This window comes from Schistocerca piceifrons, chromosome 9 (assembly GCF_021461385.2).
Source record: "Schistocerca piceifrons isolate TAMUIC-IGC-003096 chromosome 9, iqSchPice1.1, whole genome shotgun sequence".
NCBI classification, from domain to species: domain Eukaryota; kingdom Metazoa; phylum Arthropoda; class Insecta; order Orthoptera; family Acrididae; genus Schistocerca; species Schistocerca piceifrons.
The window spans coordinates 115259223-115272958 of record NC_060146.1 but is presented as its reverse complement, the minus strand read 5'-3'; the positions used below and the strand labels follow the sequence as shown (position 1 = coordinate 115272958).

The 13736-nt window shown below is 45.3% G+C and overlaps 1 protein-coding gene across 1 annotated transcript in view; it reads left to right on the top strand.

Annotated features, from left to right (window-relative positions):
- The window catches only part of LOC124717395 (protein sprint), a 305335-nt gene that overhangs the window by 44306 nt on the left and 247293 nt on the right, over positions 1-13736 (top strand). The window contains exon 2 of the mRNA XM_047244247.1: positions 6088-6403. Within this exon, the coding sequence (XP_047100203.1) occupies positions 6222-6403 (182 nt within the window). The 5' untranslated portion in view covers positions 6088-6221. The remainder of the gene's footprint in view (positions 1-6087; positions 6404-13736) is intronic.

Below are 13736 nucleotides of genomic sequence, written 5' to 3'. Positions count from 1 at the left end.
AATGATACAGGATTTGGGGAGGACATCATTAAAACAAAATTTTTTCGTTGCGACGGAATCTTCTCACGAAATTTCAGTCAACGAGTTTCTCTTCCGATGGCGAAAATATTTTGATGACACTGACTTACGTAGGGGGAAACGATCGTCACAATAAAGTAAGGGAAATCAGAGGGCACGGAAAGATATAGTTATTCGTTTTTTCCGCGCGTTATTAGAGATGGAATAATAGAGACTTATTGTGAAGGTGGTTCAATGAACTCACTGCCAGGCACTTAAGTATTATTTGCAGAGAGAGAGAGAGAGAGAGAGAGAGAGAGAGAGAGAGAGAGAGAGTGAGGGGGCGGGGAGAGGAATTATATACCCTGATATTTGATGTATTGCGTGCCTTGTCTATTTCCAATGCGCCGTTAAAGCACATGATATGTGTTTTTCTCGCTGAGCCGGAACATTCGCCATGATGTTGTCGCTCCCAGGCATGGGTCTTTATCAGCTGCCGCTGCCTTTGCCAGGCCTTTTCTGTCTGCTAAGCGCCGTGAGAGGAGAAACTCGCTACTGCCTACTCACTCAGACTCCGGCATCGGCGACATTCATCCGTTGCACTTACTCAAATCACTCACCTTTTGTGATGAACGCTCGCTATTTTCATCATCAATAAAAGGAGAAGAATGACATCTTGTGTGTCTCTCGGTTCTTGAAATCGCAGTCGGGTCACCATTAATGATCCCCTTGGCCGCTGTACCGTTTAGAGTGAGACGTGTTTGTAACTGAAAAAGCAGGCATAATCACGCCTCCAGTACAAGATGCCTGTTCAGGCACTTGTCGCAGCCTCTGTTGGCGGTTTTGTCGTCTTTCTCGCTGTTGTCTCTCGTACCTCTCAGTGTTTGCGCAACAGGTGCTTTCGGAAGGAATACGTAGCTGTGAGGAAGGAAGGAAGCCGTGCCTCACTTCTGCGTTTCCGACTATCGCGCGCCACGAAACGCTCTGCTACTGAAGTGAGAGAGAGAGAGAGAGAGAGAGAGAGAGAGAGAGAGAGAGAGAGATTGAAAGAGGGTGCGCCGACTTGTCAGGCATTGCGGAAATCCGCGTCGCTTTCCTTGGCGAGAGTTTACCGTGGCCGCCTGCCAGGGTTTTTTTCCAACCTGCTAAACACGACTCACCGTGGGTTTGGCTGACCTCTTTTTTTCTCTCACACAGTTCCTGGCCTACATTCCCACAAGTCTACAGATCTTCAGAGCAACTAGGAAATGTTTGCACCATGACGCATTTTGGTTCTGAAATTTCCGTCTCTTTTTCGGTAATATATACAGGGTGGTCCATTGATAGTGTCCGGGCCAAATATCGTACGAAACAAGCGTCAAACGAAAAACTACAAAGACGAAACTTGTCTAGCTTGAAGGGGAATACCAGGTGGCGCTATGGTTGGGCCGTTAGATGGCGCTGCCATAGGTCAAACTTATATCAACTGCGTTTTTTAAATAGGAACCCCCATTTTTATTACATATTCGTGTAGTACGTAAAGAAATATGAATGTTTTAGTTGGACCACTTTTTTCGCCTTGTTATAGATGGCGCTGTAATAGTCACAAACTTATGGCTCATAATTTTAGATGAACAGTTGGTAACAGGTAGGTTTTTTAAATTAAAATACAGAACGTAGGTACGTTTGAACATTTTATTTCGGTTGTTCCAATGTGATACATGCGCCTTTGTGAACTTACCATTTCTGAGAACGCCTGCTGTTACAGCGTCATTACCTGTAAATACCACATTAATGCAATAAATGCTCAAAATGATGTCCGTCAACCTCAATGTATTTGGCAATACGTGTAACGACATTCCTCTCAACAGCGAATAGTTCGCCTTCCGTAATGTTCGCACATGGATTGACAATGCGCTGACGCATGTTGTCAGGCGTTGTCGGTGGATCACGATAGCAAATATCCTTCAACTTTCCCCACAGAAAGAAATCCGGGGACGTCAGATCCAGTGAACGTGCGGGCCATGGTATGGTGCTTCGACGACCAATCCACCGGTCATGAAATATGCTATTCAATACCGCTTCAACGGCACGCGAGCTATGTGCCGGACATCCATCATGTTGGAAGTACATCGCCATTCTGTCCTGCAATGAAGCATCTTGTAGTAACATCGGTAGAACATTACGTAGGAAATCAGCATATATTGCACCATTTAGATTGCCATCGATAAAATGGGGGCCAACTATCCTTCCACCATACATTAACCCGCCAAGGTCGCTGATGTTCCACTTGTCGCAGCCATCGTGGATTTTCCGTTGCCCAGTAGTGCATATTATGCCGGTTTATGTTACCGCTGTTGGTGAATGACGCTTCGTCGCTAAATAGAACGCGTGCAAAAAATGTCACCGTCCCGTAATTTCTCTTGTGCTCAGTGGCAGAACTGTAAACGACGTTCGTAGTCGTCGCCATCCAATTCCTGGTGCATAGAGATATGGTACGGGTGCAATCGATGATGTAGCATTCTCAATACCGACGTTTTTGAGATTCCCGATTTTCGCATAATTTTTCTGCTACTGATGTGCGGATTAGCCGCGACAGCAGCTAAAACACCTACTTGGGCATCATCATTTGTTGCAAGTCGTGGTTGACGTTTCACATGTGCCTTAAATAACGCAACTGTTCGGCCAACGGTATGGACATTTGGATGATGTCGTCCAGGATACCGAGCAGCATACATAGCACACGCCTGTTGGGCATTTTGATCACAATAGCCGTACATCAACACGATATCGACCTTTTCCGCAATTGGTAAACGGTCCATTTTAACACGGGTAATGTATCACGAGGCAAGTACCGTCCGCACTGGCGGAATGTTTCGTGATGCCACGTACTTATACGTTTGTGACTATTACAGCGCCATCTATCACGAAGCGAAAAAAGTGGTCGAACTAAAACATTCATATTTCTTTACGCACTACACGAATATGTCGTAAAAATGTGGGTTCCTATTAAAAAAAAAGAAACGCAGTTGATATCCGTTTAACCTATGGCAGAGCCATCTAGCGGGCCAACCATAGCGCCATCTGGTTTCTCCTTTCAAGCAAGACTAGTTTCGTTCTTTGTAGTTTTTTCGTTTGATGCTTATTCCGTGAGATATGTGGCCCGGTCACTATAAGTGGACCACCCTGTATATATATACAGTGTACAATGTAGAGGTAGCCGGCTCATAACAAGCCACTGCACAAAAATGGTAAATGTCCACATATTATGGCCACGTGCGGCGGTATGTCTGGTGAAAACTTCCAGTGTAGGGAGACTACTCACAGTGGCGAAGAATTCACGTGGTGCGTGCTATCTGCCATAAAATATTCAGGCTGCACGGCAAGACCGCTCACAATGGCGGAGAGACCATATGGTGCGTACTACCGCTATAAAACATTCCGGCTTCAGGCAAGACCATTCACAATGGCCAAGTCACCCTGTGCTGCGTCCTCTCTAACAAGAAGGCCTCATCCTGTCACATTTCGTCTGATAACGTATTATTATTATTATTATTATTATTATTATTTTGTTAAATAGACGTTGATGGGATGTTAAGCACAATGCTTCACGAAACACTGACGTACCTGTGGTTAGCCTTCAGAACCATTTTACACTAGAGCTTTTTGTTTTTAATTACTATTGATAGAGCTTGTCTGTTTTGAAGGATGATCGTAATTCAGTGTCGCGAACAGAGTCCAGTTTCTTAACCACTATAGTGTGTGGCACAATGTTCTCTTGCAATGCACCACTTAAGATTAATAATTGCACAATATCGTCAATTGCACAATGTCCGTTTTGGATTTTGTTGGCTGTTGAAGTCCCGTCTGTCTTCAAACCGACTATTCTCACGCGGCTGTCTTCTATCGCGAGTAGAGCCATGTGTCTGCCTAGATTCGCATTTGGCAGATCCATTTATGAATTATTTGCGTAACGTTAGGCGGATGCATATGTAGTCGTTTGTCTTTTGCACTTAGCGTGTTGCGCCTGAGTCATAGGCCGCCCGGTGCTCTACTATGTATGCTGTGGACACAGCAGTAACCCAGCAATCCCCAATGTGATAAACAAACTGTGCCACAACACAACAAAATATCCATACGCCTATGGCTGAAAAGCGATGGGCTACCCTGCAATTGCTATCACGTCTGCTTTAAGGTCCCCGTACAAGATGCAACAATTCTTCAAATTTTACTTTGTTTGCGAAATATTTGACCGCGTAGACAACTGTTCCACGTTTTTGTCAAATATGGTGCGTGTATCATGTGTTGACCAGGAATAAGACAAATTTGGCAAGATCGCGGATGTTGTTTGTGCTGATGATGTTTCGCTGCATTTGTTCAGTGATAAATAGCTCTAATAAAATTTATCTCACTGTATCGTGAGTTTCCACAGCTGTGGCAATTGCGGTCAAGGATGAAAACAAAATAGCACCAGCAATTACTAATGTTGTAGCAGTATCGAATTGTCCCCAGCCATATATTACACAGGAAGAGGTCGGGAAGAAAATCAGTATTGTACACACATCATATAAGCGAAAGTGCAATAAAATAAAATAAAGACGTTCGGTTGTTCCACGGAAAATATGGGTTGTATATTTCCACATTGTGGTATTTTACTGAGCTGTCATTAGAGAAGCAAGCAGAAGAGGATAAGTAAGTTTTCGCATACTTATGTGGTCTTAAAAAAGGCTCTAAGAAGTATGGGACTTAACATCTGAGGTCATCAGTTCCCTAGAACTTAGAACTACTTAAACCTAACTAACCTAAGGACATCACACACATCCGTGCCCGAGGCAGGATTCGATCCAGAGACCGTAGCAGCAGCGCGGTTCCGGACTGAAGCGCCTAGAACCGCTCGGCCACAAAACGGCCGGCCGGTCTTTTACAGTATGATGGCGAAGTAACTAGTTAGATAAGAGCGAATTTGACTTCACGACGTTCTGAACAAGTTATTAAAAATTTCGCTGTACCTTTGCGGAAAATTGATGTAATTATCAGGGTATGAGTGTACCAATTCCTTTAAGTGATTTTCATGTGTGTAATTCTCTTTCATTTTAAACATTTTCCTGGACCAGCATCTTCTTTTCTTCTTCTCCAAACAGAGCTCTGGAGTCAATGTTGCAACCATTCCTACTGCAGTCAGAATATAGCACACAAGAAAAGCGCCTGCTTCAAAAGTAAGGTTAAATAGACAGACTTTTCGGTAAGCGCACATTCTCGTTTGACACAACCGTGGTTAGGTAAGAGCGAATTTGACTTCACGGCGTTCTTCACAAAATATTAAAAGTTTCATGTCGATTCGAAGAAAGTTGATGAATTTTAGTGTCCTGATAGTAAGATTTACTTTAGCAGGTTTTCCTGGGTAAATCTCTCAAGCCATTCCCAGGACCAGCTTCTTCTTCTTCTTCTTCTTCTGCAGTGCCAGAATAGCTTTGTCTGCATTTGTGGCCACTGTCACTACTGTCAAAATACCAACACGTCTGCTTGAAAGTGTGGTTACCTGACAAATCCGCAGCTAGATAAGGGTGAATTTGACAAGCCGTTTTGCTCGTTCACGGGAACCTTTAGGGACATCGCACGATAAAAAAGTAGTCTGGTTGGAGCTCAAGCAGCGAATACACGTTACAATACAGCTCTTCTCCTGAAGAATATAGCTGGGTCGGTGGTGGTTGCGTTACGCATGAAAATGAAATCAACCGCTCGGCTGGACGTTTTAAGAGTACGTACTGTTCCGTCTCTCCGTCCGTAGCGCGTGGTCTCGCGGTCGCGTTCTCGCCTCCCGAGCACGGGGTCTCTGGTTCGATTCCTAGCGGGGTCAGGGATTTTAACCTGCCTCGAGATGACTGGGTGTTTGTGTTGTCCTCATCGTTTCATCATCATTCAGGTGGCGAGATTGGACTGAGCAACGGTTGGGAATTTGTACAGGCGCTTATACCCGCGCAGTTGAGTGCCCCACAAACCAATCATCATCATCATCATCATCATCATCATAGTCTCTTCCCCTGCTCCTCTGTCCCCTCACCCTGGAGCTTCCTGAAGTTGCTGTTGTAGTAAGTTGGCATTTGATTTTAGGAACATTAGTATGCTGTTGGCGTTCGTGGGAGGAAGAGGCTAGAAGGAATGTCCGTTGGCCGGCTTAGGGATTCCACTGAGCGTGGCGTCGTCTCTCGGTGAATCGTGTACGTTAGTGCGCGTGTGCGGCCGCCATGCTGCCTCCGTTGGTGGAGCTGGACAATGACGCGAACTGCGACGAGAGCAACAACAACAACCACCACCACCACGCGGGCAGCGACGACGCAGACGTCGCCGCCGTGAAAGCGCGCGCCCGCCCGGCCAGCGGGAACAACAACGGCTGCTCGTGGTGGTGGTACGCCGAGCCGGGACACAGGTGAGTCCGGCCCGTGCGGTAGAAGTGAAGTAGCAGGCACGTCCGCTGGCGCCCACTCCACTGCCTCAGCCGGCGACACGGGCCAACACCGACTCAAAGGCAGGCCTCGGTGCTTGTTGGTGACGTCACGCCAGCTAGGCACGGCGAACGCCAGGTCTGTTGCTGGCAGAAACGCGTGGGCGTGCTTATCACTATAAATCTCTTATTTTTGGACAAACTGTTTGGTATTGTTTTGGATTCTGCACATTTATTTAGATGAAAGATTTTCTTACTATCGTAAAGCTACAAATGAAGATCATAGTTCTGTGTTACTGAATCCTGTCGCAACAAACGTAGATCAATATGACAAGATGCTTTGCCCCATTGCAAGCTTCGGAAATTTTACATTCAATTAACTATATTTACTTGATCCATTTTGTTATCGAAACTTACCCCGACCCCCTTACAATGAACTCGTTTCTTTTATTTATTTCTTTATTTTCGTTTGACATCGTCACTGGAAATGTGAACTAATTTACATGTCTAAATGTCCAGCTGTTGCCAGTCATTCGATTACAGTCGTTTTCAACGAAAGGAATTCTAAACAGGAAACAAAACGGCTTCATACCTCAAAAATACTGCTGAGCTTAAACTTTTTTAAACATGCACATTAGAAAAGATAAATATTCCCCTCTTGCAACTGAAACGAGAAACATTATAACATAAAAAGTTTTATTTGATAAAACAAGTATCTCTCTTTTGCCTCTTCTTCTGTCCCCCACCCCCTCCCCCAACGTGTACAATCGCAAGATATTTCATTAACATTCAGTGCTCCTCACCCCATAGTCAACCAAGATACCTAAAGAAGAGCACCAATATGTTCACAGTTTCTTGTAAACCCAACCCAGTACAAACGTAACTTCCTCAGATTTACAAATAAGTTAAAGAAGCACGAATTCTGTTGCTGCTGGACCATGAAGTTGTTTTTGTATGTCAATCCTTAAAATAGGTTGAAATTTAAGTTCAGGAGTACACTATTTGTTAAGAAGTGTAATGAATTGCACAATTAATTGACTGCAGAAATCTCTCAGAACAATGTGTGTTGGTCAACTACCGCCAATAGTTTCACATTTTGCTGTGTCGGAGACACCACCATTATGAGTATGCCTGAACAGACCTGGCGTTCGCCGTGCCTAGCTGACGTGACGTCACGAACAAGCGCCGAGGCCTTCCTTTGCGTAGGTGTCACACGGGCCCACCCAGTTACGACTCCGTGGGACGGAAGATATTTACCGCTAGGACTTGACTACCCCCTACGCATCCGCACTTGCCATTTTCGTCTTACGTGCTCCTCGCTTCTTTCACAGAGGACTTCCCGTGGCGCCAACGTAGTAGTTTCGTCCGCGCCTTCTTGGTCCAACTTCACAGGGGCGTTTGCCATGCTGAGCTGCGCAGTATGCTACGCCGTGGCTATTACGCGAGGTTTAATTCTTACTGTAGTTGCTTCGTCTTGAATGACGTTAAGGGGGGCAGGACGTCAAACCGGCCGTCTTGGAGCAGGAGAGGCACCACAGGACATTTTAATTTCCACTGTCTATACTTTTACAAGTAAATTCATAAAACTTTGTCAGCATGACCAGGAAGGATTCAGGATTCACTCTCGTAGCAGCCGAAGTTCAAAAACATAACAAAATAATTTTTTCTACATGTGAAATTTCATCATTTTTTCACTTACTATTAACCGCATTTGTTGCTATAGCTACACTTTTCTTCATAAGTAAGAGAGACTGTTCGACGAATTTTGCACAGCATACAAACCATACTTACAGGTGTCTGAAACTCTAGAATCTATTTAATTCATGAAAAAATGAATGAGCAGTTACGTTTTAAACTTTATGTTTAAAAAAATCAAATTTTGTAGTTAATTATCTGACTTTTTAACATAGTTTTAATAGATTTGGAAAATTCTAGAGTTTCATACACCTGTAAGTATGTTTTGTATGCTGTGCAAAATTCATCAAAGAATCTCTCGCTACTTGTGAAGAAAAATGTACCTATAGCAACAAATGGAGCCAACAGTAAGTGAAAAAATGATGAAATTTCATATCTAAAAAATATTTTATTATGTTTTTGCACTTCCACTGCTATGAGTGTGAATCCTGAATCCATCCTGGTCATGCTGACAAAGTTTTATGAATTTATTTGTAAAAGTATAGACAGCAGAAAATAAAATGTCCTGTGGTGCCTCTCCTGCTCCAAGTCGGCCCGTTTGACGTCCTACCCCCCTTAAAAGATTAAAGGAAGAAGGAATAAAAACATTGTGTTAGCAGAGGTTGCCTGGTACACGCGGCGCTCGGGGACCACAGTACAGCTACGACACCTGAGGATGGGCTTATAAAAGTCCGAAATCGGTCGAGTGAAAATGAAGTAACATACAACTGAAGCGGTATTTTCAACCTCTGCTATAATGTTCAGTTGCGGATGTTGTGCCAACAGGATTGTTTGTAAATTTGTGTTAGTTTTTTTAAAAAAAAGAAGCCTCTTTCTCGTTTCAGGCGCGTTTTGCTTTTTACTATAAGCGAGGGTGGCCAGACTTTTAGCCCGCCTGGGCCACACTGGAAGAAGACGAGTATTTCTGGGCCTCATATAACGTACTTAGACTTAACTAACACTAGTGACAGTAAATAAGGAGCAAAAGAAACTGAGAGAATAGTGTCGTTTCTGATTGAAAAAATTCAGTTTATCTTTTGCTACGGTCGCAGGTTCGAATCCTGCCTTGGCCATGGATGTGTGTGATGTCCTCAGGTTAGTTAGCTTTTAAGTCGTTCTAAGTCTAGGGGACTGATGACCTCAGATGTTAAGTCCCATAGTGCTTAGAGCCGTTTGAACCATTTGAATCTTAACTTTACATAAACGGAATTTTATGGATTTTTTTAATCGATCCTGTGACACATGCTCACTTCTTGAGCCGCATTGATACTTGCTGTGGGCCGAATACGGCCCGCGGACCGCGGTTTGGGCACCCCTGCTTTAAGACACTTTCAGTCAAATCTAGAATGGTACAGTTTTGTTTCGTTGTGCCATATCTATAGAGTATAAAACAGTTTACTTCTTTTTTTACGTAAATTAGTTACAAACTACGGCGTGCACAGACTGTATTCAACATGTAAACATCACTACAGATACTCGGATGTAGGTTATGACATGTTCGATAAGCCTGCCATCATTGGCGGTGATGCGGCGCAGCGCGGGATTAGCCGATCGGTCTAGGGCGCTGCAGTCATGGACTGTGCGGCTGGTCCCGGCGAAGGTTCGAGTCCTCCCTCGGGCATGGCTGTGTGTGTTTGTCCTTAGGATAATTTACGTTAAGTAGCGTGTAAGCTTAGGGACCGATGACCTTAGCAGTTAAGTCCCATAAGATTTCACACACATTTGAACTCTCCCTCTTATTTTTTTCTCTTTTTTTTATGCGGCGCAGACGAATAGCGAAATCCTGCATGACTCGCTGAAGTGGCGGGACATCGATGGCTGCTTTTAGCTCACCAATAGTTTTGTGGTTATTGCTGTACACCTTGTCTTTAATATAGCCCCACAAAAAGGAGTCGCATGTGTTCAGGTCGGGAGAATATGGCGGCCAAAGTGCTCCTCCTGATCAAACACTCTCCTGCTGCGACGAGGTCGAGCTCCGCCTTGCACAAAGCACATCTTGTCGAAATGAGGGCCGCTTTGGATAATGACGATGAAATCATCTTCCGAAACCTTCGCGTAGCGTTCGGTAGTCACCGTTCCATCGAGGAATATCGGACCGATTATTCCGTGACTGGACGCTGCACACCACACGGTCACTCGTTGAGGATTTAGAGGCTTCTCGACCCTGAAATGCGGATTCTCAGTCCCGCAATTTTTCTTATTGACGAACCCATCTAAATGAAAATAGGCTTCGTCGCTAAACCACATAATAGTCAACTGTGCAGTTTGAACGTCCCAAAAAAATGGCTCTGAGCACTATGGGACTTAACATCTAACGTCATCAGTCCGCTAGAACTTAGAACTACTTAAACCTAACTAACCTAAGGACATCACACACATCCATGCCCGAGGCAGGATTCGAACCTACGACCGTAGCGGCCGCGCGGTTCCAGACTGTAGCGCCTAGAACGAACGTCCCAAGGCAAACCGTTCAGAAGTTACGACGATTCTATTTCATATACTGTAGTTTAATAATTGTGGTCATGTATTTTCTCCACAATCTAGCTGCCGCTTCCATGCTTACAAGGGAACCTCCCCATCGCACCCCCCTCAGATTTAGTTATAAGTTGGCACAGTGGATAGGCCTTGATAAACTGAACACAGATCAATTGAGAAAACAGGAAGAAGTTGTGTGGAACTATGAAAAAATAAGCAAAATATACAAACTGAGTACTCCATAGGTCACATACGCAACAGCATGACACTATGAGTTCAGGATCGCCGTGGTCCCGTGGTAGCGTGAGCAGCTGCGGAACGAGAGGTCCTTGGTTCAAGTCTTCCCTCGAGTGAAAATTTTACTTTCTTTATTTTTGCATAGTTATTATCTGTCCGTTCGTTCATTGACGTCTCTGTTCACTGTAATAAGTTAAGTGTGTGTGTTTTGCGACCGCGTCGCAAAACCGTGCGATTAGTAGACGAAAGGACGTGCCTTTCCAATGGGAACAGAAAACATTTGATCGCAAGGTCATAGGTCATTCCTCCACAAGAAAACACGTCTGATATATGCTATACGACACTGGTGACGGCATGTGCGTCACATGACAGAAATATGTTGTCGACCCACCTAACTTGTACACTTGGCGAATGGGTAAAAAGATTCTTCTACCTTCCCCGATTTAGGTTTTCTTGTGGATGTGATAATCACTCCCAAAAAAGTGATGAAAACATAAGAGTTTGTCACAAACTGAAAATAAAAAATTAAACTTTTCACTCGATGGAAGATTTGAACCAAGGACCTTTCGTTCCGCAGCTACTCACGTTACCACGAGACCACAGCGCTCCTGCGTCCCCAGTGTCCTTCATGTTGCATATGTTTCCATGAACTACTCAGTTTGTATATTTTGCTTATTTTTTCACAGTTCCACACAACTTCTTCCTGTTTTCTCGATTGATCTGTGTTCAGTTTTTCAGGGCCTATCCACTGTGCCAACTTATAACTAAATCTGAGGGGGGGTGCGATGGGGAGGTTCCCTTGTTAGTATCTGGTAGTGTCAGTCCAAAGCAGATAAATAAGACTGGCGCATTCCTTTTAAGATGTAACTGCTGAAGTGACGTCAGAGACGTAGTACGACGACGTGGAACGTAGTGAGGTAGGAGGAAAAGGCAATGAGGAAGGAGGAACTTGTGGGACTGGCTCGGTACAGCGCGCCGTCGACGCGCGGAGTGTGCGGCTTGAATCGCAGCGCTCCAAGGCCACACAGCAGCAGCTAGGCGGCTAGGCAGCTCGGCTCGTAATTAGAGGCGGGACGCGTAGCGGAATGCGCCGGCCGACGGAGTTACTGCGGGCTGCTGGCAGCGATCCAGTGCGGCGGCGCTAGCTTCGCCTCCGCCTCCGCCGCTCGCTTCCTCTATTTTTACTCTTTCTCCCGTTCTCCCCCGTGCGAGGCGATCAAGGTCAGCCGCTGGCGCTCGGGGACGCGGATGTTGTTCGCGGAAAAGCGAGACCGCGTCCGCCGCCCGCTGGTCCCGCAGCCACACACCTGCACCGAATAGTCCGTACCACCGAGGCGGCCAGATTCTACCACGTTTCCACGAGGATAATTGAAAATAGAACCCAGTACGTTGTCCTCGATGGTGAGTGTTCCTCGGAGGTGAGGGTATCATCGGGAGTGCCCCAGGGAAGTGTGGTAGGTCCGCAGTTGTTTTCTATCTACATAAATGATCTTTTGGATAGGGTGGATAGCAATCTGCGGCTGTTTGCTGATGATCCTGTGGTGTACGGGAAGGTGTCGTCGTTCAAATGGTTCAAATGGCTCTGAGCACTATGGGACTCAACTGCTGAGCTCATTACTCCCCTAGAACTTATAACTAGTTAAACCTAACTAACCTAAGGACATCACAAACATCCATGCCCGAGGCAGGATTCGAACCTGCGACCGTAGCCGTCTTGCGGTTCCAGACTGCAGCGCCTTTAACCGCACGGCCACTTCGGCCGGCGGTGTCGTCGTTGAGTGACTGTAAGAGGATACAATATGACTTGGACAGGATTTGTGATTGGTGTACAGAATGACAGCTAACTCTAAATATACAGGGTGTTACAAAAAGGTACGGCCAAACTTTCAGGAAACATTCGTCACACACAAATAAAGAAAAGATGTTATGTGGATATGTGTCCGGAAACGCTTAATTTCCATGTTAGAGCTCATTTTAGTTTCGTCAGTATGTACTGTACTTCCTCGATTCACTGCCAGTTGGCCCAATTGAAGGAAGGTAATGTTGACTTCGGTGCTTGTGTTGACATGCGACTCATTGCTCTACAGTACTAGTAGCATCAAGCACATCAGTACGTAGCATCAACAGGTTAGTGTTCATCACGAACCTGGTTTTGCAGTCAGTGCAACGTTTACCAATGCGGAGTTGGCAGATGCCCATTTGATGTATGGATTAGCACGGGGCAATAGCCGTGGCGCGGTTCGTTTGTATCGAGACAGATTTCCAGAAAGATGATGTCCCGACAGGAAGACGTTCGAAGCAATTGATCGGCGTCTTAGGGAGCGCGGAACATTCCAGCCTATGACTCACGACTGGGAAAGACCGAGAACGACGAGGACACCGGCAATGGACGAGGCAATTCTTCGTGCAGTTGACGATAACCCTAATGTCAGCGTCAGAGAACTTGCTGCTGTACAAGGTAACGCTGACCACGTCACTGTATGGAGAGTGCTATGGCAGAACCAGTTGTTTCCGTACCATGTACAGCGTGTGCAGGCACTATCAGCAGCTGATTGGCCTCCACGGGTACACTTCTGCGAATGGTTCATCCAACAATGTGTCAATCCTCATTTCAGTGCAATGTAGAGACTCTTCGTGTTCGTATTGTGGACGGCTGTGATACAATATGCCGTTCTCCAGGGCTGCATCAGCGCATCAGGGATTCCATGCGACGGAGGGTGGATGCATGTATCCTCGCTAATGGAGGACATTTCGAACATTTCCTGTAACAAAGTGTTTGAAGTCACGCTGGTACGTTCTTTTGGTGTGTGTTTCCATTCCAGGATAATGTCATATGAAAAGAAGTAATAAAATGAGCTCTAACATGGAAAGTAAGCGTTTCCGGACACATGTCCACATAACATATTTTCTTTCTTTGTGTGTGGGGAATGTT